The 24,372-nt window shown below is 43.4% G+C and overlaps 1 protein-coding gene across 1 annotated transcript; it reads left to right on the top strand.

Moving 5' to 3' along the window:
• Positions 1–400: 400 nt before the first annotated feature.
• LOC138395026 (glutathione S-transferase A3-like) lies at positions 401–18,611 on the top strand. Its single transcript, XM_069487287.1, has 7 exons — positions 401–483; positions 10,406–10,511; positions 13,132–13,183; positions 14,016–14,148; positions 16,077–16,218; positions 17,325–17,456; positions 18,212–18,611. The coding sequence occupies exons 2-7, from the start codon at positions 10,425–10,427 to the stop codon at positions 18,332–18,334; spliced, it is 669 nt and encodes a 222-aa protein (XP_069343388.1). The 5' UTR covers positions 401–483; positions 10,406–10,424; the 3' UTR covers positions 18,335–18,611.
• The last annotated feature ends 5,761 nt before the right edge of the window (positions 18,612–24,372 follow it).

The raw sequence follows: 24,372 nt of genomic DNA, 5'->3' as shown, positions 1-24,372 counted from the left end.
TGCTAGATTCTTCAGCCTACAGAATTTTGCAACAGCATTCATCATTGAGTGCTTTTTCTAAACATAGGTTCGGTCTCCCCATTCTCTCTCTCAAGTCCCCTTCCCCGACAACACCCTGTTATGCCACTCTCCTCCTCCCCCCACAAGGTTTCTCATCTGCCCTAAACCTGCAGCCTATTTAATGAGATCCTCCTTAAACAGTGTTCAAACAAGCCCTGTGCCCTGGGACCTTCTGAGGCAGCCAAATAGATCTGAAATCCCTTATTGTGCATTTTTGGATAGCCTTGAAATGAAACACTGTTGACTGTCATGCTTTCTAGTCCAGCACGGAACTCTGGAGCCTTCAACCCTGTGGGCGTGGCTGTTCGCTATTGGGCCCGCCCAGTTCAGCGGGCAGGAGTGTCCCAGCATTTAAGCAGCTGGCACACAGCTCAGGAGCTGGCCTGGAGGAGCTGAGCAGAGACGCAGCCAGGACTTCATTAGGTTAGTGCCGACCTTAAGAACCTTCCTAAATGTTCTGTGTCTGCTTCACTAGGAGAGCATGTTTCAATGTGTTACTTTGTGTGGGTACTTCATGTCCTTATTGTGCCTTCTTAGTGTGCTCAGGAGACAATTCAAGCATTGTTTACTGGTTCCTGAACAAATGGCTTAAACAAAAATAAGATTCAGGAATTAGAAAACAAAGGCCGTGACTTAGATGGTGTGAGAAAAGTGAGAGTGACAACAGTACTGGCAATCTGAAAATGCCGCCATGCATTTGTCGGAGCTTACATGCAATTTGTTACACAGTTAAACAGGAGGTATCAGTATGATTCATACAGGAGGCAACACACGATTATACAGGATTTACATTTGGCAGGGTCACCCCTTTGGGGTCCCACCTGAGTAATGTAAAGAAAAAGTACTCGAGTGTTTGCATGCCTCTCCTGCCTCTAAAGCCACCCCTCCACAGGTGGGAAGGAAACCAATCATCATGCCTGCCCATTAGGAACTAAATTTACATGGACACATTCGATTACATACACATTAGCTTATTGTTCACATGAGTTATTAATACTTTGCAGTTGAATAACAAGTGGTGTGCTATTTCCCCTTCTCCTCTTCCTCTTTCTCGTTCCTCTTCATCTTTCTTCTTCCCCTCATCCTCTTCTTCCTCCTCCTCCTGTTACTTGTTAACGTTTGTGAGACCAGAGGCTGAGCAGGGTTTAAAGTCTCAAAATTGCAAATGAATCTACATGTATAGGACAGTAAAACAAGTGCTGTGGAATTGCATCTTAGACAAACTTAATAATGATGCCCTTCTCTTGAGCTGTCTTGTTTCTGGTCTAACAGAGCATTTGCAAATTCCTTGTGATTGGCAGACTAGATGTTCCCCTGGCTACCCTGGCAAAACACTTTTATTTTTGCATAGTCTTAATGTTTCTACTGTGTGAGCGAGGTCCATTGCCATGACAATTCTGTTTAAACAGCACAGTGGTGGATTTCATAATCAGCATTGGTTATTTTGCTACCATGATCCCAGCTTGTTATGTAATTACTCTGCACTACTGGATTCTAAAATGGCAAGCTCTATGAGGGGAAAGCTAAAAAACAAACTAACAACAAAAAAGTGTAGCTTTTGAGTTATCTAGCTGAGTCCCATCCTGTGAAGCCTGCACTGAACCTGGAGTGATGTCCTGCTTCCTGTGAGGTCACAGGGTGAGGGGACAGGGAGCAGGAGCACTGTTACTTTCCCTTCCTGCTCTGTACCTGGGTATTCCTTGAGAGATCGCTAGATATATCACTAGACCATGTCAATAATCTTTATAAGGTGCATGTAGTGACCAGGTAGGATGTAACATGGTAAGAGTCAGTGGTGCCGGGCAAGAATTGACAACATAAAAAAAAAAAATAAAGATCTGATACAGGAAAGCCTTGGGATCTCAGAAAGACGCTGTGAAAAGTCACTTTGGTTGGAGCTCTGCAGGGCGAAACAGTTCTTAGGAGAAAAGATAGCTCACAGGACAGTGCTGGCTGGCCCAGGCCCTTGGGCTCTCTGTGCAAGAGCAATCAGCGAGAGGAGGAATGGGAGTTGCAGGCTAGGCACAGGGAGGAAAAGTCCTCAGGCCGCCTCCTGGAGGGGAGTTCAGGGGGAGTTTTAAAGAGGCTTGGGCAGGAAAAGGGTGGCATGTAAGCACTTAGAGGTGGAGATTGTCTTGCGCCTGTGTAGCTCTATTAAGTGCTGCTTCATGTGTGGCATGTCTCAACAGCATGTTAAATCTCAACTCCCTGCATGATTTTTAGCATCAAAATGAGATTATAAGGGGGGGGGAAGGCAGAGTAAGGGAGGTGTGGGGGTTCTTTTTGGCTTGAGGTGGTTAGATCCGGATAGGTCTGGTTTCTTTGCAGCCAGGTTCCTTATCAGCCACTGTCAGCATTTTGTTTCAGTGGTCTCAGAAAATACTACTCAACAGCCAGACGGTTTATCCCACCCCCCTCAGGTGGATGTGTGCTGAATACCAGGAGATAGGAAGTCATTTGTTTTTGTTTCTGTTTTTTTCTTCTTCAGTTCACTAGGCTGGATCATGTTGTGCCATGTTGCCTCCCTTGGTCAGAAGGGAGGCCCTAGTCCTGTCCTTGTTCTGTGTCATTACCCCTGAGAGATTTCACCCTCCTGATTCTTAAGGAGAAGGGTCCAAGGTCCCATGTTCTGGAATTGGTTCCTGCTGACTAGGGTCGCTGTCCCTACTCCCTTTTGGGGGTGGCACAAATCTCTTGCTGACTGGTCTGATGATTTATAGGGGTCTTCAGCAGACGGTATAGATTGGAACCTCTGTGCCACCACCACCTTGACATGGAACTCTTGGGGCCTGGAAGACACTTTATTAGTAAGTTAAAAAAGCAGGGACCAAGAAGTAGTAGTATAATAGATGGAACATTACTGGTCCCAGTAAGGGAAGGAACAAGTAACACAAGGGAGATGAACTTTAATGGAGTCTCCTGTTTTGAGCAGCAGGGTTATTAGGCTTGTGTAGTCTTTTGGCTTGGTCTAAAACCCTCTTTGTGTTTTAATCCCTCCCAAGCCCCTGCTGCTGGCGCTGTCCTGGCCAGAAATCCCTCTTCTATTTGCTCCCCATTCTTTTTTTTTTTTTTTTTTTTTTTGAGACAGAGTCTCACTCTGTTGCCCAGGCTAGAGTGAGTGCCGTGGCGTCAGTCTAGCTCACAGCAACTTTAAACTCCTGGGCTTAAGCGATCCTACTGCCTCAGCCTCCCGAGTAGCTGGGACTACAGGCATGCACCACCATGCCCGGCTAATTTTTTCTATATATATTTTAGTTGTCCATATAGTTTCTTTCTATTTTTAGTAGAGACGGGGTCTCGCTCTTGCTCAGGCTGGTCTCGAACTCCTGACCTTGAGCGATCCACCCGCCTCGGCCTCCCAGAGTGCTAGGATTACAGGCGTCAGCCACCGTGCCCGGCCTGCTCCCCATTCTTGAGGGCTGCTGAAGGCTGAGGGTCTATCTGCAGCTGAATTGTTTTAGTCTTTTACTAACAAAGTTCACCAAAAAGTTAATAACCTAAGGCCCAAAAAGCAAGGAAAGCAGGAGAGCCGCCAGTGGGCCAAAGAAAGGGATGAACCAGGCCAATAAAGGGACTGTCTCTTGCCTTTTCTGACACTCTAGAAATTTTGTATTCTGGGTGAGATAGTTTCTCTCTGAGGGTGTTCAAGACCGAGTAGTTCAAGTCCCTGCGTGGACTAAATTGAAACAGGCTCAGCCCTACTTCAGTGTCAGCCGGGCTCCTGGAGGGAACGTGAACTGGGTCCCCGGCCTGCCTCTTGCAGGCTGTAATACCATGATGATCTGAGTGTCTTTATCTCTAGTTTTAGGGCAGCACCTTAAGCCTTGTCTGAAATGGCCTCAGGTTCTGTTTTTAAATTTGGTATCTTATTGTCATCGAGGCCATTTTTTCAGCCTCATGATTTCTATTTTAACATTAATGTTAAACTCCAAAAGGAGGGGAGTATGACAAGGTGTGTCTGACCTCTTAAGACTCTGTTTTAACATTTTTCCGGGGTCGCCTTGGCCAAAAGGGGACTGTTCAGTCAGGGGGGTTTACATTTTTTTCCTTTTGGCCAAGATTTGCCAGAGGCAGGATTTTCATTGATGGCCAAACTTTCCTTTTGCCTGGTCATTGCCAGGGTGGTGCAACTCCCTGCCCCGGTTCCACTCTGTCCCTCAGTGGGGCACTGTGGCCCAGAGACTTCAAGTCAAAAGACTTATAGCCAGTTAGATGTTCAAGGCCGATGAGATGGAGGTGGGCAGGAATTTATCAACTTTTAAAACCGTTTAAACAACATAAGAGCAAAGGCCAAAAGGAAGGTTATAAGGTTAACCTATCTATAACCGTTGAGCTACATCAGACTTGTAGGAATTCACTATACAAAACAAGCATTTTGTTAAAGCCCTTTGAGCTAAGGATGTAGAGGCTCTTATATCAGAATGGTTTTTTGTGGTCTGTTTAAAGAATTAACATCTTAACCAAAAAGGTTATAAATCCTGCCTAGTTGTGACAATGACAGGAAAAAGAAGCTTACAGGTAGCTAAACATTCAAATTATCTAAATTTTGCAGACATTTGTGAAAGATGTTAAAAGGCTTAGAACATGTAATCTAAATAGGATCTCATGTGACTATAAAATAATAGCAATTTGCTTAACCAAGAGTGAAAATCAGGAGAGTTTAAAGGCAATACAGAAAAACCTTAACTTTTAAAGTACAGGTTTCCCAACTAATCAAAAACCTAATAACAACAACAAGAATTATCTTGATAAAATGAAATCTTTGATTCTGAGGCCCATTGCTAAAAAAGCAAAACTAAAAAATTAAAAAATCTTCTTTAGTGTGACTGCTTTTCCTTATGGGAAACAAATTTGGGCAACTTGGAAGTCAAATCTCATGAAAAGAGTCAGACGTAAGAAGACTGTTAGGGTAATGAGTGAGTATTATGTTATAAAGGAAACAAGGAACTAGGAAAGTAGTACCTTGAGAAGGGGAATGTGCAACTCTTAGTAACGGCATAGGAAGATTTTTTTAATCATATTGAACAATTCAGACATATGAACAAGCTAAGAAAAAAACATTGCTTTGTAGACTTTGATCGTAAACGTTTTAGCCTCAGACATTAACAGCAGACTTAGAACCAGATCTAGAGGGGGGAAGAAAGTTACAGGAACCACCAAAAGGGTTGAAGGAGAGGGTTACCGTCTCAGGCCTTCTGAAGTAGAGAAAAGTCTGAAAACAGCAAGATGGAGCAAGAGCTGAACTTCTGAGATAGAAATCTGAGAAGTCTCAAAAGAAGCAGATTATAGAATTAGAATCAGAACTTTTTGGCATTTTAGTAAGAGCAAATCAATATCTTAAGAAAACCTTGTTTTAACCAAAAAAATATTTTTTATTAATAAAATTGTAGCCAATTTGATCACATACAAAATTCCTTTATAAATTTTCTTTCATTAATCTTATCACAACTTACACAGACCATCTATGACATACTTGGACTTTCTATATTGTCCTCAATTTCCCCTTTCTTAAATAACCAGTTTATTTTCGCATAAAAATTTACTATACAACATCATTTCTTTATATTAAATCATTCTCTTTTCTTACCTTTTGACTTCTTGTCAAAAATATACATCTTTTTGTCCATAACCCTCCACGTCCCTCTCTCTCTCCCATGTACAGGGTCCCTCTAGCCTTTTTTTTAACAACCTTTCAACAACTTTTGAATCAGTCGAAATTACTCCTTTTTCAATAAGAACACAGTTTAGTCCTCTTCTATCATCTTTTATTATTTGAATAAAAACACATCTTATTTTTTGTATACTTTATATACATATAAATCACATATATTGACGAGAATTTTTATTCTTAATAGCCTTACATTTTAGTAAAAACCTAAGAAGCAAGAAATTTTGAAGTATTTGTTATAAGCGTCTATTTTATTTATATTTATTCAATTTATTTATTTTAGCAATGGACTTAGATCTTAGTTATTATTTTAAGTTATTTCCCTATTAACCATTTTTATAGCCTGTGTATATTACCTAAGAACAACAAATGCATGGGTGTTTTTGCTCTTAACTCAGAAGATCTAGTTGTTTTCATTAAGCTACCAATATTCAATTAGTTTTACTTATGAAAAAATCACATAAACACAGACCATTTTGGTTTTGGCTGGGTTTATAGTTTTATAATCTTTGTATTAAACCTTGACACCTTAAAACATTAAGCAGCAGTAAAAGGTAAAACTGACTCATAAACTCTGGCAACAGTGTATTCTGGCAATTAGAAAACATATTTGTTTTTATTTTACAAATAATAACTTTTCCTTTTTAATAACCTATCTTGTTTACCAAAAGTGTTTTAAAAACTCACATGAGCTTAAAAAGCACTTAGACTTATTTACTTAATTTATGAGCACTCTTTTATGAGCCAATTTGGTACCATGGAAACACAATATATAACAATGTACATACACATAAATACATTAAACATATATACGCATATGCACACAAAGATCTAATAGTCTTTACCTCTGAATTTCAGTCTTGAGATAACAATATAAACTCACCATTTTGCAAAAAGTGGTTGGATGCAAATTGTAACTTGTTAACATGGCTAAACTTTACTTGCCCCAATAGGTCATGTAATGAAACCTGAGGACCAAAGTTTTCAGTAAAGTTGGTTCCATGGCAGTTTGATGTTTGTTTTTTTTTTTTTTTTTTTTTTTTTTAGAAAAACCTCTTTTAGTTGTTTTTTTTTTCCACTTGAAATGAGTTTTCAATGTCTAAATTATAGCCAGAATTTTCTGCTCTAATTAGTGAACTGAATTAATGATCCACATTCCGTGAGCTTTGTCTCAACACCAGTAGGAACTCAGCCACTGCAGAGTTAAAGTCGGTAAAAAAGAAAATAGAGAGATAGACAGCGAGCTCCAGACTCCATGTTTTAACTCTATGGCAGCAGATTGTCCATTTGTACTCAGAATTTTCCTTGATGCAGGAAACTCAAGAGGTTTTAAACAAGAGCCCCTTGCAGTAAGGTGAGCCTCACTAGGGAGGCCCAGCATGTACCTAAAATTTCGGGTGGAAACTGGAGGGGCTTTTGTATGAAAAGTACAAAACGGGACGTAAACTGGAGGGTAGTTGCAAAAAGGGAGAAGTAGGTTGTCTCTGAGAGCAGTGAGTCAGGAGAGGAGGAGAGGAAGAGGCAACTTGTCATTTATTAGCTGGAATTATACGAGGATAAAGCAGAGGAAGAAAATAAGAAATAACCCAAACTGTGCACAAAGTCAGTAGAGACCACTGGGCCCAGGCGTCCCTGGCACTTTCCCAAAGGCCAACGGGGCATCCCCTGTCCCTTTGTTTCAGGTGGTCTTTCCTAGGCGCCTCGTCCAGAGGGACTCCAACCCACAGGCTGAGGTCTCACAATGGAGATGTCGTTCAGTCTTCCAAAAGTGAGTCCTTAATCTCAGAAACTTGGAGGAAGGGCTGACTTCTCAGACTCTTGTAGCACTGTAACTGGGGAAGTGGTGAGAGGAGAGATCCATGTATCAGTAGGATGTCTAACTAGTATTTATAACGGGCATGAAGTCACCCAGTAGGATGTAACACGATGAGAGTCCGTACTGCCCCGCAATAATTGCCAACGTAAAAAATAAATAAATAAAACAAAGATCTTATCCAGGAAAGCCTCGGAATCTCACAGAGACCCTGTGAAACCTCACATTGGCGTTGGACCTTTTCAGGGCAAAAAAAAAAAATTCATAGGAAAAAAAATAGTGCCCAAGGAAGATGAAATTAAAACGGAAATAAAGAACAAGCACTTTTAAATATGCTGTAAACAGATTTTTGGACAACTCCAAAGAGTGTCCCTAATCTGAGAGTAGAAAGCAGACATTTGAGAGATAAAAACAGTTGCTGAGCTTTGACAATGCCACCCTGGATGGTAGGAGCCACGTGGGCAGGGGCAGGTCCTCAGGTTTCCCAGCCTGGCAGCCCTTGCTCTGACTTGCTTGGCGAAGAAAATCATGACTTTGGTTGGAATTCCCAGGAACCTGTTAGGTGAAGTCTCTGCTGGCCGCATTCTGCTCTGTCAGTTGTCCACAAGCCTGTTGTTCTCACTAGGTTTAAACTCCTTTGGAGGCAGCGACCAAATCAAACTCGTACCTTCCTACCAGCATCAGTGTCCATGACGGCCATGGCTGGACATGGAAACTGCTCAGTGGGTGTTAGTTAGGAAGTGTGAGTGAAAGTTTCCAAAAAGAGATAGAAACATTTATTTGTAACCCAGAAAAAAACATGTCAAGGAAAGAAATAAATGAATAAAGATTCCCCTGGAATACCTAAATTATTTTGACATATAAAAATTTAAGTTTTAGCCGTGTGTGGTGGCTCACACCTGTAATCCTAGCACTCTGGGAGGCCGAGGCGGGTGGTTTGTTTGAGCTCAGGAGTTCGAGACCAGCCTGAGCAAGAGCGAGACCCCATCTCTACTAAAAATAGAAAGAAATTATATGGACAACTAAAAATATATATGGAAAAAATTAGCCGGGCATGGTGGCACATGCCTGTAGTCCCAGCTACTGGGGAGGCTGAGGCAGGAGGATCGCTTGAGCCCAGGAGTTTGAGGTTGCTGTGAGCTAGGCTGACGCCACGGTACTGTAGTCCGGGCAAAAGAGGGAGACTGTCTCAAAAAAAAAAAAACAAAATTTAAGTTTCACATGCCTTTTTAGAAGTATTGCTATTGTGTGTAGAGAAATATATTTGTGCTAAAAATTCAATAACCATACATCTTTCAAAATATATTTAAATGTTTTCTGACTTCACACTTTATCTCTGGAGCGGCAGATTGTCCATTTCAGCTCTGAAGTTTTAGTCTCTGACTACAAATGAGATCGATACTGTCCCTCCCTAGGTTTAGGCAATGGAATATTTGCTTTTTAATGAATCCTGTGCTTTTGTCACACCACTGCTGAAGCTTGCCTGACACTGTTGCTGAACTGGCCTGGTCTCTGGGTGAGGTGATCCCTTCGTTCCATTTTATGTGGGACCTTGGAATACAGCAGTGGTTCTCCCTCTGGGCCAGGGCTGATTTTGCCCCAGGGACATCTGACAATGTGTGGACATATGTCTGGTTGTCATGATGTCACAACACTATGCTACCAGTGGGTGGAAGCCAGGGATGCTGCTTTGTAATATCCCCCAGTGCACGGGACAGACCCTCACAGCAAGAATTACCCACCCCAAAATGTCAATAGTGCAGACTAGAGCAACAGCTGTCAAACGTTTTTAGCTAGTCCCAGGCACATGTGTTTCTTACGTCGTACAACCACCCAGAGCACACAGACATATATGTGCACTCACTTGCACACAACATAATGTTCACACACACAAAAGAATTTACCCCTGGCACCTGATACACGCTGATATTTTCTATGACGTGCAAGTTTAAAATGCTAGTCAAAGCCCACTGTGTGAATTGTAAAAGTCACTACTAGGTCATGACCTAATGTTTGCCAAATGCTTGTATAGACAAGCTCCAAGACTTTATTTTCACAGCACATTTTCTCTTGAGGTCATGTGCTCCAGACTGGTCACACACCAGTTCAGAATAAACCTCTTTGGTTCCGAATAAACCTCTTTAAATTAAAAAAAAAATTTATTGTCAAATAAAAACCATGCTAGGTTTAGCACATCACAAAATTTCTATTGATATGAATAATCTCAAGTGTAAACTTAGAATAATAACAGGATATACATCAAGTAACTTTTATGACAAATAAATGTGAATAAAAATGAGAAATTGTTTATTATGTTGTAGACACTAAACCAATATTGCTTCCTTTCTTTGTAATAAAATGTTAATGCAGCAACTACTGTTTTTCAGGTTAAAAAATTAAATTCAGCCAGAAGTGGCAAAATATGGAAATCTAATAGAAAAAGAAGTGAGCACCTTGTTCTGTAAAAGACAATGTAGATACCGGCCACAGTCAGGACAAGACTAAGCCCCAGTTCTGCTTGTGAGCCAGAGCAGCGTAACACCCAGAGCTGAAGACTGACTCTGCCCCCTCCTGCTCCTCCCTGTCAGTGAGGTCCTCTGGTTTAAAGGTCCCTCCCAGGCTCACAGGGCCTTCCCCTGGTGGGATCCAGGCTGCCCTATTTAGGTTCTCAAACTAAGGACAAATGGCAACATGAGACTGGTTTGGTGCATTTTCACAATGGTGGTAAGAAATTGAGCCATAGAAGACCTTCTGGGGACTCCTCCAACCCTGCCACAAGGAAAGCAGATACTCCCAACCTTACATCCAAAAGGACATTTTGCTTCCGTGGTCCCGTTCATTTATATATTTATTTCTGTTTACAGAAAGCAAGAGACTGCTACTATGCCGGGAAAGGTCAAGCTTCACTACTACGATGGACGGGGCAGAATGGAGGCCATCCGCTGGCTCTTGGCTGCAGCTGGAGTAGAGGTAGGTTGGGACTTAGGTCAACCTAACTTGCATCTAAAATGGACTGTATGAAATTTCTTTTCTAAGCCAGTAGACTTCTGTACAAGATGACCTATGAATAGTTTTACCTTCAGCGAAAATATTCATAGTTACTAAGAAAAAAATGGACTGATTTGACCAAATGAAAATGGAAGAAATCTGATTATCCAAAAGCACATAAACAATTAAAAAATATTTTCAGAAGAAACAGAAGAAACATCAATTATACCTTATGTGTGGACCTTATTTTGATTTGGATAAAAACAAAATGTAAAATATACTTTATGACATTCATACCACAATTAGGAACCTGAATATTGATTCAATAAAGATAGTAGTAAAGAATTCTTGTTAATTTTTTAGTGTAATTTTGCCTGATTTTGGGGATGGTATTATTGTTAGTTTTAAAATGGTTGTTACGTTTTATAGGTACACATTCCAGTATTTAGGGTGAGATGATATGATACCCCAGATTTGTTTCATATTGTGACTACCAGAGAGAGTTTGGCATACAATGAAAACAACTTGGCCTGAGCTGGTAATTACTGAAGCTAAGTGACTGAAACACAATGGATCATTGGATGTTATATGTATTTTTGTACATGCTAGAGATTTCCATAATAAAAAGATAAAATATGTGAGCAGTGAAACGTAATTAAAGTATAAAGCATGATGGATGGAAGGAGGGAGTGGATTGTAATAAACCTCCTGTTAGATTGAGGAAACTCATTCAGCAGTTATTTTGTTGAGCACCTATGAAGTGCCAGGCTCTGTGCTAGGCCCTGGGGTAGACAGAGAACAAGACAGACTTGGTCCCTGCCCTAGGGCAGCTGCATGTCTCTGAGGACACAGAAAAGTAGGTAGGTGATTAAAATGAGGAGTGGGGGCCTCTAGGAGACCACCCAAGCATTCCACAGTGTTCCAAGGCCCTTCCTCCCAGTGTCTGAACAGGACATGCTGGTGGGTTTCTGGGTGTGACTGTGTGGAGCGCTGCCCTCTGCAGGTGTCCCTGGGAAAAACACTTGCCTGTGCAGACTGAGGCCCAGCAAGTGTGTGTGAGGGAGAGAGGCAGGAACAGGCTCAGGAGATCTTGTCACTGAGGCAGGAGCAGGAAAGGAGGCTGTCAGGGTGAGGAGGCGTCCTGTGAAGGGAACCTGTGTGGTCCCTTCAGCCTCAGAGCAACATGTGGACTGAAGCCTCGGGATTGCGCTTTCTCCGTTGCTTTTTTCATTCGTGAGACTTTAGCCTGATCCTTTCTCATTTTATGAAGACACAAGCACACAACAAATCCAGAGGGTCATTCCCGGTTGTTTTCTTTCTGCAAATGAAGAAGCTGCTCTCACAGTCGTCCAGGGGTGTGTGAGAGCCCTGGGCAGGGTGAGTGCAGCACAGCAGGTGCAGGGGCACGGCTTAGAGCACCCAGGCTCCCTCCTCTCCATCCCAGCTTGACTGAGGGGACTGGGGGGCAGGGCTGACTGGGGAGGCCCTCGCCCAGCGCTCTGGGTTCCTGGTGCCCAGAGGGTGATGGTTATGATCCAGTCCCTCAGGCTGTCCAGCAACATCACAGTGGTGACTCCGTGCGGTGGCTCACACCTTTAATCCAAGCACTTTGGGAGGCTGAGGTAGGAGCATGGCTTGAGTCCAGGAGTTTGAGAACAGTCTGAGCAACAGTGAGATGCTGTCTCTACAAAAACCAGAAAAGTTAGCAAGGCTTGGTGGCTCATGGCTGCACTCCCAACTACTCAGGAGGCTGAGGCAGGAGGATCGCTTGCAACCAGGAGTTTAAGGTTGCAGTGACCTATGATGATGACACTGCAGTCTAGACTGTGTGACAGAGTAAGTCCCTATCTCAAAGAAAACAGCAAAATAAACAAAAACACACCACACTGGCCAACCCCATCCCACCTCTTGCAGTGACCAACCACCATCCCTCTGCTTGCCTTGAAGTGGACGCTTTGTTAATTGCTGGCACACACACCCCTCCTCACTTACACACCTGTATCACACATTTATACCTATTAATATGCTATGACCCTGTGTGATCACAGATCAGAAACAAAGTCTATTCCAGGGAGCACATTAGGAATCCCCAAATTCCTGGCCTTTCCTAGATTGAGAAGCTCTTTTAATCTATGAAATGGAAAAGAGTGATAGAAATTACAGTAGAAACCCTGGGGGCAGAACCTTAGATAGTCGTCGGCCCATGGTACACGGCAGGGGGGCACACCCAGGTTCTTCTCTCATCTCTCCTGGGCACACAGGCTTTCCTGAGACATTGCAACATTTTAACCAAATAACATTTCAGTCCCTTCCCTGCAGTGACTTCTGTTTCCAAATAATGACTGGATCATGGACACTGGTGAGGTAAGAGAAGGGGTGAAGTGAAATACAAGAAGGAGCAGCTATGTGCTATAACACAGACCTTTTTCCTGATGGGTCTACTCTAAATTCCCAAATGGCCATGACCAGAATAGTCTGTGTACCTGCAAAACTCAGACATCTTCCCTTCTCCATGGTATGTTCTGGACAGGGGTATGCAACTTGAAAAGTCTATGATGCTATGATGAACTAACAAGAACCCATTTGCTGTTTTTGCCTTCAGTTCGAAGAGATATTTTTAGAAACAGCAGAAGATCTGGATAAGTTAAGAAATGGTAAGAACAAGTATCTAAATGCCTCTCTGTGAGTATCTAGTAGAAGGTACATGGGGAGGTCTTCACACCAGGCCATGCCTGTTGGGGAGTGGTAATTTCGGGTGGTGGAGAGGGAGAAAAGTGGTTAAAATGGAAGGGGAGAGTCTCCTTGAGCAGGTCTGGCAACTCTCAGGGTTGAAAAGGGCCGGACTTCACTGAGTATTTGCTAAAGGAACCATCCCCAGCTCCCTGAGAATGCCCTCCCCTTGCTTTCTCATGATTTCTGCACCGTGTTCGAGCTGTGGCAGCTCAGGGTCCCACACAGCTCCCCCCAGGCAAGGACACACAAGGACATGCATTGGAGGAAAGCAGTAAATATGGGTCCATCTTGAGTTCTTTACTCTTCCCAGACTAACAAGGTGATATCCTGGCAATATCATAGGCTTTGAAGAACACAGAAAGATACCTGTACTTCTGTCAGACCTACCTTAAATGTCATGAATACCATGAGACTTACTTTCAGAACTTCCCATTTTAAATGACATTAGGATGGTAGCCGTGTTGTAGCCTCTCTGAGTTTCTTGCAAAATATCCACGAAGATAAATCAACACAAAATATACGGGGGACCTACCATGGGACAGGAAATAAAAAGGCTAAAAAGGAAAATATAGATTGATAAGAAAAAGGACTATAAGACACTAAAACAAAATCCTCTTTCAGTTGCAAATCTACCAGACAATAATTTTATGTTTTATTTTTTATCTTCGATCATTGCACCAAATGCTTTTTCATTCTAAAAAGAGCCGGGCCCATAGTCACCTCCCTCTCCTTTTTTGTTCCTTCTTCGTGCAGACGGGCGTCTGCCATTCCAGCAAGTGCCACTGGTGGAGATTGATGGGATGGAGCTGGTGCAGACGAGAGCCATCCTCAACTACATCGCCAGCAAGCACAACCTCTATGGGAAGGACTTAAAGGAGAGAGCCCTGTAGGTACATTTTCTGTCCTCACACCAGCAGATGACCCAGGAGAGCTTGAGGTCCTGCCTCGAGTGAGCAGGACCATGCAGGGGGTCAGGACAGCAGCAGGCTGGGCCTTGGGCACGTGCGCTGAGGTCCAGGGTGGCAGAGTCCTGTGGACGTGAGGGAAGACGAACGTGGGAGGGTTCAGGCGAGTGTGATCATACAAGAGGATGCAGCCCACGGGTGCAGCGCCGTGACAGAGGCTTCCAAACACTCGTGAACCATGAACTCAGGAGGGTGGTGGAATCCTGGTTCCAGGTGCTGAGGCCTTTAGGAGCTGAGTTCCCGCCAACAGGTAGGGATAAGTATGGATTGCTTGAGTGTGTGCAGATGATGGCCTGGGGAGGGGACAATCCAAAGGAGCCTATTTTCGAGTTTCAGTATTTACAAGAACGATGATCAGGTAACTCAGTTATCAACCAATTGTATGGACAGGTCACTTGACGAGGGTTAGAACATCCTGCTGTCTAAGAAGCTGGATTTACCTTAACATTTTGATACGAGTCTGAAGCAGCCAGAGGTATTCAGTATGACCAAGGCTCTGGGGGCTCCTCCCAGTTGTGCTGAGAGCTCAGGACTCAAAATAAAACCTTGTTGGAATCACTCGCCTTTCCTCCAAAAGTTTAAAACGCACTTACGAATGACCCGAGAATTTCTCTACTGGGCAATCAGTCTCAGAATTGAAGATATATCCACACTAAATCTTCTACACAAAATAACAGCCATATTCATAAGAGTAAAAAAGTGGAAGCGCCCCAGTCATCCATGAGCAGAGTAATGGAGGATCAAAAATGTGCCAAAGTCACCCAGGGGCAAATTATTTGGCCATGAAAAAGAATGAGGTTCTGATGTATGCTCAACATAGTTGACCTTAAAGACATTAACATAACATACATAAAAGAAACCAGACACAGAAGGCCACATTTTTGTAGGATTTCTTTTGTATGAAATGTCCGGAATATTCAAACCCTAAGAGGCAGAAAGGAGATTAGTGGTTGCCTAGGGCTAGAGGAGTGGGGACTGGGGAGTAATGAAGAATACTGCCAATGGGTACAGATTTTCTTTTCAGGGTTGAGTTATTAGAATGTTGTAGTATGTGCAAAATTCTGTGAATGAATGTACCAAAAACGACAGAAATGTATAATTTAAAAGGATTACAATTACAGTATGAAAATATGTCCATAAAGCTGTTATTTTAAAACGTACTGTGGAAAACCTAGCTTGACAGAAAAGAAAAGAAGGTCTCCTACTGTCCACACGGGTGGTAACTGTGTCAGGATCGCACCAGGGAAGGGTGTTCACGTGGGGTCGGGAGAAATGCAGACACGGCTGGAGCAGGGCAGCAGCACTTGGAGGGGGCTGTGGACGGTGTTTATGGGGGACGGTTGAAAGAACTGCTAACATGGGGCAGAGACGTGTGCCTGGGAGGAGCAGAATGGTGGGAGAGGAAGAGGAACATGACCGAGATGGGTGTGCCAGGGACTCTGTTGAGGTCACTGAGGCAACAGGTCTTTGGCCACCTGAGTCACATTGAGTTTAAGAACAGAACAGAACAACCGAAAATAGAAATGGCAAATTTAGTGCAGTATGGGTGGTTACTTGCAGGGAATCCACCAATGTTTCTTATGACTTTAACTCGGGAGGAGTCACTGATGATCTTTGAACCTGTATTTGATCATGTGTGTAACAAAAATGTTAGAAAGACATCTACCCCGATCGGGTGTTTTGTGTAATAAATGTTGATATATGTAAAAATCACATGAAATTGAATGACTTATAAAAAGTATCCACTGCAGGTGAATTACATGGTCACCACTTGATGCTCTATTCTCTTAAAGTTTTAAACCATTAAGTCTAAGACAGGAGGCATTTAACAGGCTGTGTCCTCCTCCAGGATCGATATGTATGTGGAAGGTATGGCGGATTTGAATGAAATCATCATCAATCTGCTCACATATTCACCTGAGGAGCAAGTCAACCAGCTTGCCTTGCTCAAAGAGAAAACAACCAATCGCTATTTCCCTGCCTTTGAAAAAGTAAGTGGAGCTGTTCGGCACATCAAGGCGCTGAGTTCAGAGGGCAATGGAAATCATGCTGGGCATTCATGAGGCAGTGACCTTCACTGTCAGTGACACTTCCTGAACCCGAGTGCAGCTCTCTGACGTTCAAGGCATTTTATAAAAATAGGCGGTGAAGAAAAATTGTAGTACTTATACCCAAGTTATAATTTTCCAGGAAAATTTCAATTTACTAGACCCAAGTCTAGAATTCTGTATTCAACAGAATTTTACTGTCATAGTAGAATGTGGGCTGTGCAAGGCTCAGAGCCACACTAGATGTTGGTCTAGACTAGAGTCTCTAGAACTCCCTGAGCTTTTATTCAAGAGGAACATGGTGAGACCAATATGGCAGACAGTGTTTTGGAACCATGTGTGGGGAGACGTGAGACCAGCTGCCCATCACGAGAGTACTGTAGTGCTTCAGAGATGGATGAGAAATATCTAAACAAGAATGGTGGCAATGGGATGTGGAGTAAGATTATTTTTACATTTCAAATAAATTTCACGCATGAGTGCAGTTCACCCCTAGACACTTCAGCTTGCAAATTACAATGCAGTGTAAGTTAGGGGTCAGAGCCAAGTCTGCAAGAGAAGTGATGAATTCAAGGTCACCCAGGTTTACTTCAGATAGCAGCATGCAGACCAGGAAATGAGAGAGGAAGGAGGAGAAGTGTCCTGCTGGGTGGAGAGGGCTGTCAAGGGAGACTGCAGAGAGAGCAGAACTAGTCCTGGAACGTCAGGGCTGCGAGCTTTAGGGCGCGGGGCAGACAGAAACATGCCGCAGCAGGTGCTGAGACCCGGGCACACGTGGAAGATGCCAGTGTGGGTGGGAGGTGTGAACTCTGCAGGGCTGTGGGAGCAGAGGAAACGGGAGCCTGGGCTTCCCCCGAGGAGGGGAGCGGGGGGGCAGAGCCCACTTCTTACTCTCGCTCATTAATCAGGGACCATGGAGAAAGGCCTGGGTCACACACATGCCAGTGAGGATGCAGAGGTGGGAGGGTCAGGATGGAGAGGCTCAGGGACAAGCAGGTGCCCAGCCTGTCTCTGTGTGTGTGACTGATCTGATGCCTCAAACTCCCCAGGTGTTAAAGAGCCACGGACAGGACTACCTTGTTGGCAACAGGCTGAGCCGGGCTGACATTCACCTGGTTGAACTTATCTACAACTTGGAAGAGTTTGATCCCAGCCTTACCGCTAACTTCCCTCTGCTCAAGGTGATCAGTTTCACTATCTCACAGCCCCCAGAGAGGCAGCCCCACATCTCCCATGATGGAATGTAGTATTTGGGCCCTTGGACTGGTGACATTCAGACCCCAGCCTCCTCCAGGCTGGCACTGCCCCCAGGTCTCCCAAATGAGCTTCCAGGCCCTGGTTCTGAGGCATGGTAAGATTCTTGCTATGGCATGGAAATTTCAGGTGGGTCATACCCCAAGTATATTTCACCTTTTGGAATCAAAGGGCCCAGAACCCAGCATCTCCCCCCACTCCCATTCATTCCATTGCAGTCTCTGTGCCTGATTTCTCTGGGATTCCCCTCATCCCCGGGGGATCCCCTGTCTTCCCACACTGAGTCTGTCTGGGCATGTCTTTTCCATCTGGTTTCCCTCCCTGGACTGCAATTCCTGCTGTCAGACCTTGTGTTCCTCTCTGCCCAGGCCTCCCCTACACACTCCCGCCCACCCGCCGTGTCCAGCTCTCAGTGGGAAAATTGGTCTGACTGGCCCCATTGTTTGCCTTTACTATCTTCTATCTTCATTTCCAGCTCAGTTTTCCCATATTTTCATTTCTCCTCATATCTTCATTTCTCCCATATCTTCATTTCTCTGGTGTCTGTTCCCAGCTGCCACACCGGTGCTTAAGGAGGAGACGCTGTCTGTGTGTAGAGTGGCAGGGCTCAGATTTCCTGGGTTGTCTAATAATTGGTTTGGTCTTTGGGCTGCACTGTGAGGCTGTGATCTGTGCATTGCAGGCCCTGAAAACCAGAATCAGCAACCTCCCCACGGTGAAGAAGTTTCTGCAGCCTGGCAGCCAGAGGAAGCCTCATGAGGATATGAAATCGATAGAGAAAGCAAGGAGGATTTTTAAGTTTTAGTAAAGCAGGCGTGGAAGCTAACCACAACCAAGACCAAACTACTAACATTTTCTAAGAACTAACTGCTTGGCTAATGCTCACAGTGGCTATTGTGAAGCTAATAAACTTTTCAAATTAAGTACTAATAAAAAAAAAAAAACTTCTTTGATCAGATAGTTAAAATTCATTCTTTTTCGTTAGGGTCTGATAAGAAATAAGATTTCCAATGTGTTCCTGACCTACCTGTTTCTTGGAATTAAAAACTTAGTACAAAAGGAAAATGTAGATTATATGGTTTGTTTGACTTTTCCAGAAATTTTGCTGTAACATTTGTCATACAGACTATTAAAAAATCAAGTGCAGAAATTTGCAGCTGACAGTTTCAGGTATGTGCTGGAAAAGAGTTACCATTCTGGGGATCAGCATAGCAAAGTTTTCTTCTTACCTTGGACAGTCATTTTATTTCTTTTTTTTTTTTTTTTTTTTTTTTGAGACAGAGTCTCACTCTGTTGCCCAGGCTAGAGTGAGTGCCGTGGCATCAGCCTAGCTCACAACAACCTCAAACTCCTGAGCTCAAGTGATCCTCCTGTCTCAGCCTCCCGAGTAGCTGGGACTACAGGCATGCACCACCATGCCCGGCTAATTTTTTCTATATATATTTTTAGCTGTCCATATAATTTCTTTCTATTTTTAGTAGAGATGGGGTCTCGCTCTTGCTCAGGCTGGTCTCGAACTCCTGAGCTCAAACGATCCACCCACCTCGGCCTCCCAGAGTGCTAGGATTACAGGCGTGAGCCACCGCGCCCGGCCCATTTTATTTCTGATAATGAAAGGTTCTTTCTTATGCATTTTCAAACAGCTGTTGTGGATGTGGACTCATCAATTATCCTACGAGGTGGGCACAGCAGAGAACTCAACAGACCCACCCTCTGCTCTCAGGTGACCCTGCTGTCCCTTACCTGCAGGTGCACAGGGCCATCCTCACTGTGCTCTCCAACCCTGTGTGGGGCCCGGACATGAGCTTTGCTCTCAGTTCCCTCAGTGCCACTCAGGCCTGGGCTTGAAAAGTACACACTCTACATGGGAATTATTAATACCTATAAATAAATACATGTAAAATCATATTTTCCCTGCTTGTCACCGTGCCAGAGTGCTTGGGTTAGAGCCATTTCTAGCTTGAGCCCCACGCTGGGCCCATAATGCTGGTCTCCCTGGGAGGTCTGGGCTGTGGCACACTGAGCCCTCCTGCTCTCAGAGGGAGCTCCCCGCAGTGACAGGTGTGAGGAGCAGACAGACTCACAGGGCACCCTGACTGCACCTTCACTTCCCTCTAGTCTCTTCTCCACTGACAACCACAGTGGTTTTTCTAAAATACAAATCTGAGCGCCACCACCTTTCTGAAATTCTTCAGTGAGTCCCCATTGCAAGCAGAACGGGTCTACTGGCCTCCTCACCCCCTGATCTCCAGCCATCACCCCCAGAGCATGGCGGGGCCTCTGGCCTTCCTGCCTGGGCACAGTGGCCAGCCCTGCCTGGCAAGCTCCTTCCCACCTGGCCACACTTCCCTGCCCACCTCGTGGCCTCTCCTCTGCCCTCCACAGAGCCCTGGAAGGCTCTGTCAACAGCCGGGGGCCACTGTGTCTGCTCCTGTCCTGTCAGCTCTCGGGGTGGGGCATGGCCTGCTGGGTCCCCAGGGCTGCATCACCAACGGCTGTGACACCTGCACAGCTCCATGTACACCTCCAGGACCTAGGACCCGAGTCTGGGCTTGGAGAGCTCACAAAGCCCCACTCACTTGGTGTGACTCCATTTCTACAAAGCACATTTATTCACATCACTCAAATGCTATGTACGGACCTTGCTGGGATGCTGAGGAAAATAAACCTACTGCAAAGACATCTGCATGGGACTCTTAGGTAGATTAGAATGCTGAATATTAAATAAAATTAAGGAATTTCAAAATTTTAATGTTACCATGTCTAAAGAAGAAATGGTTACTTTCCAGAGGTAAATATTATTATTTATAGACAAGGTGCTATGGCATCTGGAATTTGCTTCAAGGTAATCCCAGTGGAGGGAATAGGTGGGATTTTGTCTTAGTTTCTCATGGCTCCTGTCACAGGTTACTACAAAGCAGGTGGCTTGAAACAATATAAGTGTATTCTCTTATACTTCTGAAGGCCAGAAATTTGAAGTTGAGGTGTCAGTAGGGCCACATTCCTCTGCAAGCTCTAGGGAAGAATCCTTCCCTGCCTCTTTCAGCTTCTGGTCACTCTTGGCATTTCTTGACTCCCATGGATTCTGTCCCCATCACTCTAATATCTGCCTCTGTCTTCTAGCACCTCACTCTCTGAGTGTCTGTGCCTTTTTGCTAGTGCAGCTTAGCACACGGATCCCGGAACCAAGCAGCTCCGCAAAAATGAAGACAGAGTAGCCAATTATCAGGATAAATGGGTGCTCTAAAAGCAAAGAGCCCGTCCTTGGTGCACACATTGCTTTTATTCGTACAACTCAAGAGGGAACGAGGGAACTCAAGGGCAGGAAACAGATGGCTGTTTATTCCCCATTCTCTGTATTTTGAGAATGCTCTGTTCAAAGAACATTCCCAGGCCTCCTACATGACTGCAATCACTGGAGACATGGCTGTTTATTGCAACCTCTCGGGCTGCTGACCAGGCGGCTTTCCGCCAGGTCGGACTTGGGTTTCCTCCCTCCACACCCGTTCAGCGTTAAGGAAACAGCCAGCTCACAGCTCCTGCTGCTACATCTTTTCTTCTCTGTGTTATCAGGACAACTTGTCATTCAGTTTGGGGCCCATCTACATAATCCAAGATGATCTCATCCCAAGTTCTTTAACTTAATACATCTGCAAACACCCTTTTCCCAAATAAGATCACATTCACAAGATCCAGGGATTTGGACATGGACCTGTCTTTCTTGGGGGCCAACACAACTTTATCCTCTACATGGTATAGAGGAACAAAGATTATTGACAATTGTTGAGATAGGGTGAGAGTAGTTTGGCTTTTGTTATATTATTTTCTCTACTTTTGTATTTGCTAGAACGTTTCCATTGGATCTTATTTACTGAGCTCTTACTATGGCCAGGCTTTGTGCAGGCTATGAGAACTTGACTCACACAGTTGGAAGCTCTGCCCCAGGAGCTCAAAGTCTATGTGGGAAACTGATATTAAGTACATGATGTCAAAGCAATATAAGGAAAGCTACATAGAGAAAATACACTAATAGGTGAAAGCAGAGTATTCCATTCAGGACAAAGGCAAGACACAAAGGCCCAAAGGCCAGGAAGAATAATGTGAGGACGGCAGAGGAGGAGAAAGCATGCAAATGTCATTGCAAGATTTGGCAGATAAAACAGGGGATACCAGGTAAATGTGAATTTCAGGTACATAATTATAAAGATTTTAGTATAATTATGTTACATGGACTGTCTAGAACACAATTAAACTAAAAATTATTAATAATTAATTGCCTGAAATTCCCATTTAACTGGTGTCCTATATTTTCTCTAGGAACCCAATAAGGAAAGTCTTCCAGAATGTCATCAGCTTGTCCTTTACAGACATCACCTCCTGGCTACGTATGCCCACAGTAGAGGTTTGTCATCTGCCTTAGTTCTTGTGTTCAAGTCATGAAAACCCTCTAGTAAGTGGCTTTAAAAAGCCAGTCTCTGCCTCTTCAATAAATGGTGCTGGCAAAACTGGATATCCATATGCAGAAGACTGAAACTAGACCCTTATCTCTCACCATGTGCAAAAATCAAATCAAAATGGATTAAAGACTTTAATCTAAGATCTGAAACTATGAAACTGGTAAAATAAAACTTTGTGGAAATGGTTTAGGACATCGTTCTGGGCAAGGCCTTCTTGAGTAATACCCCCAAACACAGGCAACCAAAGCAAAATTAGACAAATGGGACCACATCAAGCTAAAAAGCTTCTGCACAGCAAAGGAAACGTTCAAGAAAGTGAAGAGACAACCCATGGAATGGAAGAAAATATTTGCAAACTACCCATCTGACAAGAGATTAAGTAGAATATATAAGTACCTCCAACAACTCAATGGGAAAAAAACTCGATCCTATTAAAAAATGAGCAAAGGATCTGGGTAGACATTTCTCAAAAGAAGACATACAAATGGCCAACAGGTATATGAAAAAATGTTCAACATCATTAGTCATCAGAGAAAAGCAAATCAAAACTACAATAAGACATCCTCACACCCCAGTTAAAATGGCTCTTATCAAACAGACAGGCAATAATGATGTTAGAGAGGATGTGGAGAAAGGGGAACCCTCGCACACTGTTGGTGGGAATCTAAATCAGTGCAACCACTATGGAGAACAGTGTGGAATTTCCTCCAAACACTACAAATAGAACTACCATATGACCCAGCAATCCCACTGCTAGGTATATATCCGAAGGATGGGAATTTCATATATTGAAAAGATATCTGCCCTCCTATGTGCATTGAAGCGCTATCTACATTAGTCAAGATTTGGAATCAACCTAAGTGTCCATCAATGGATGAATGAATGAAGAAATTGTGGTCTATATACACAATGGAATATGATATAGCCACAAAAAAGAATGAAATCCTACCATTTACAACAACATGGATGGAACTGGAGAACATTCTATTGAATGAAATAAGCCAAGCACAGAAAGACAAATCTTGCATGTTCTCACATGTACGTGGGGGCTAAATATTAAACACAATTGATCTCATGGCGACAGAGAGTAGAATGATGCTTATCAGAGGCTGGGAAGGGTAGCAGAGAGGGGGAGATGGAGTGGGGATGGTTAATGGGTGCAAAATATAGTTAGATAGAATGAACAATGTTTGACAGCACAGCAAAGTGACTGTAATCAACAATAAGTTAGGGTACACTTTAAAATAACTGAAAGGGTGGAATTGGAATGTGCCTAACACAAAGAAATGATAAATGCCTGAGGTGATGAGTACTCAAATTCCCCTGATTTTATTAATTCACATTGTATGCCTATATCAAAACCTCACATGTACCCTATAACAATGTAGCCATAATAATTAAAAATAAAAAGATAAAAAGCCAGCTTCTACGGCCTTGCAGAGAAAGCAAAATCAATTAATAGCTGATTCTTCTTGTTTCAACATTTATTGCCAACCTTGAAAAGGAACATATTAACCAGGTCTTTTGTGCCAAGAAGATGACTTGGCATTTTTCTTCCAATCTAGTACGGATCCCTGGCCCTGAAATGTGTGGGAGTAGCTTTTCTGTAAGTTGGCACTACCCCTTTCCTTGGGAGGGGATTTACTGAAATGATAAGTAGCCTATGGTTACATCAGGAACTGCTTTTAATTTGCCAAGTCAGGAGAGTGACAAGAAAGTAAATAAGTACTGATCTTATAAATATATCTCTGACTCAAGGGAAAAAACTATGTAAAAGGTGAGGAGAACACTATACTCTTGTTATTAAATTTGTTTCTTATACAGGTACACATTAGCAGTTCTGCAACTATTTTATGTGTACTGGGATTGAACAAATCTGTAAATACTGTATATTTTAGATAATCAGAGCAAGGTTTCTCACTTGTCAGAGAAAAAGGTTTAAAATGTCTATGTATGTGTATATGTATATCTGTATCTGTGTGTGTGTGTTTACGTTAACATACATACATACATTGACCACTGGGGAGGGCCTGGGAACATTAAAATCCCAGAAGCAGTGCACACACACAGTGCCTAGATCCTAGTTTTGAAATACCTTCCCCAATAGAAGGAAACAAGGATCTTTGGAGAAATGGCTGACTTAAGGGCTGGGGCAGAGAAAATACAAGAAAAGCCTGGAACATCTTTGGCCAAGGAAATCTCTGGAAATGCTCACAAAAAGAGGGGGCTTGTCACAAAAGATACAAAGACCAACCTGAAGGAGCTCCCACAGGCCAAAGCTGGAGCAGTGTGAGTAAGAAAGAATATATATGGATAGTGTTAGAGTGTAATTGTTAGAATAAAATATCCATAACTCCATACTGCTAGAAGTCAGTAATTAAATGAT

This window comes from Eulemur rufifrons, chromosome 15, assembly GCF_041146395.1.
Source record: "Eulemur rufifrons isolate Redbay chromosome 15, OSU_ERuf_1, whole genome shotgun sequence".
In the NCBI taxonomy this organism is placed as follows: Eukaryota; Metazoa; Chordata; class Mammalia; order Primates; family Lemuridae; genus Eulemur; species Eulemur rufifrons.
Note: the sequence above shows the minus strand (reverse complement) of the source record. Positions and strands in the feature narration are given on the sequence as shown.

Bases quoted from the DNA above. Each gene is read 5' to 3' on its own strand.
- LOC138395026 (XM_069487287.1), top strand. From the start codon at position 10,425: ATGCCGGGAAAGGTCAAGCTTCACTACTACGATGGACGGGGCAGAATG. The intron at 16,219-17,324 runs GTAAGTGGAGCT...CAAACTCCCCAG, and splicing joins ATTTCCCTGCCTTTGAAAAA to GTGTTAAAGAGCCACGGACA. The intron at 17,457-18,211 runs GTGATCAGTTTC...TGTGCATTGCAG, and splicing joins CTAACTTCCCTCTGCTCAAG to GCCCTGAAAACCAGAATCAG.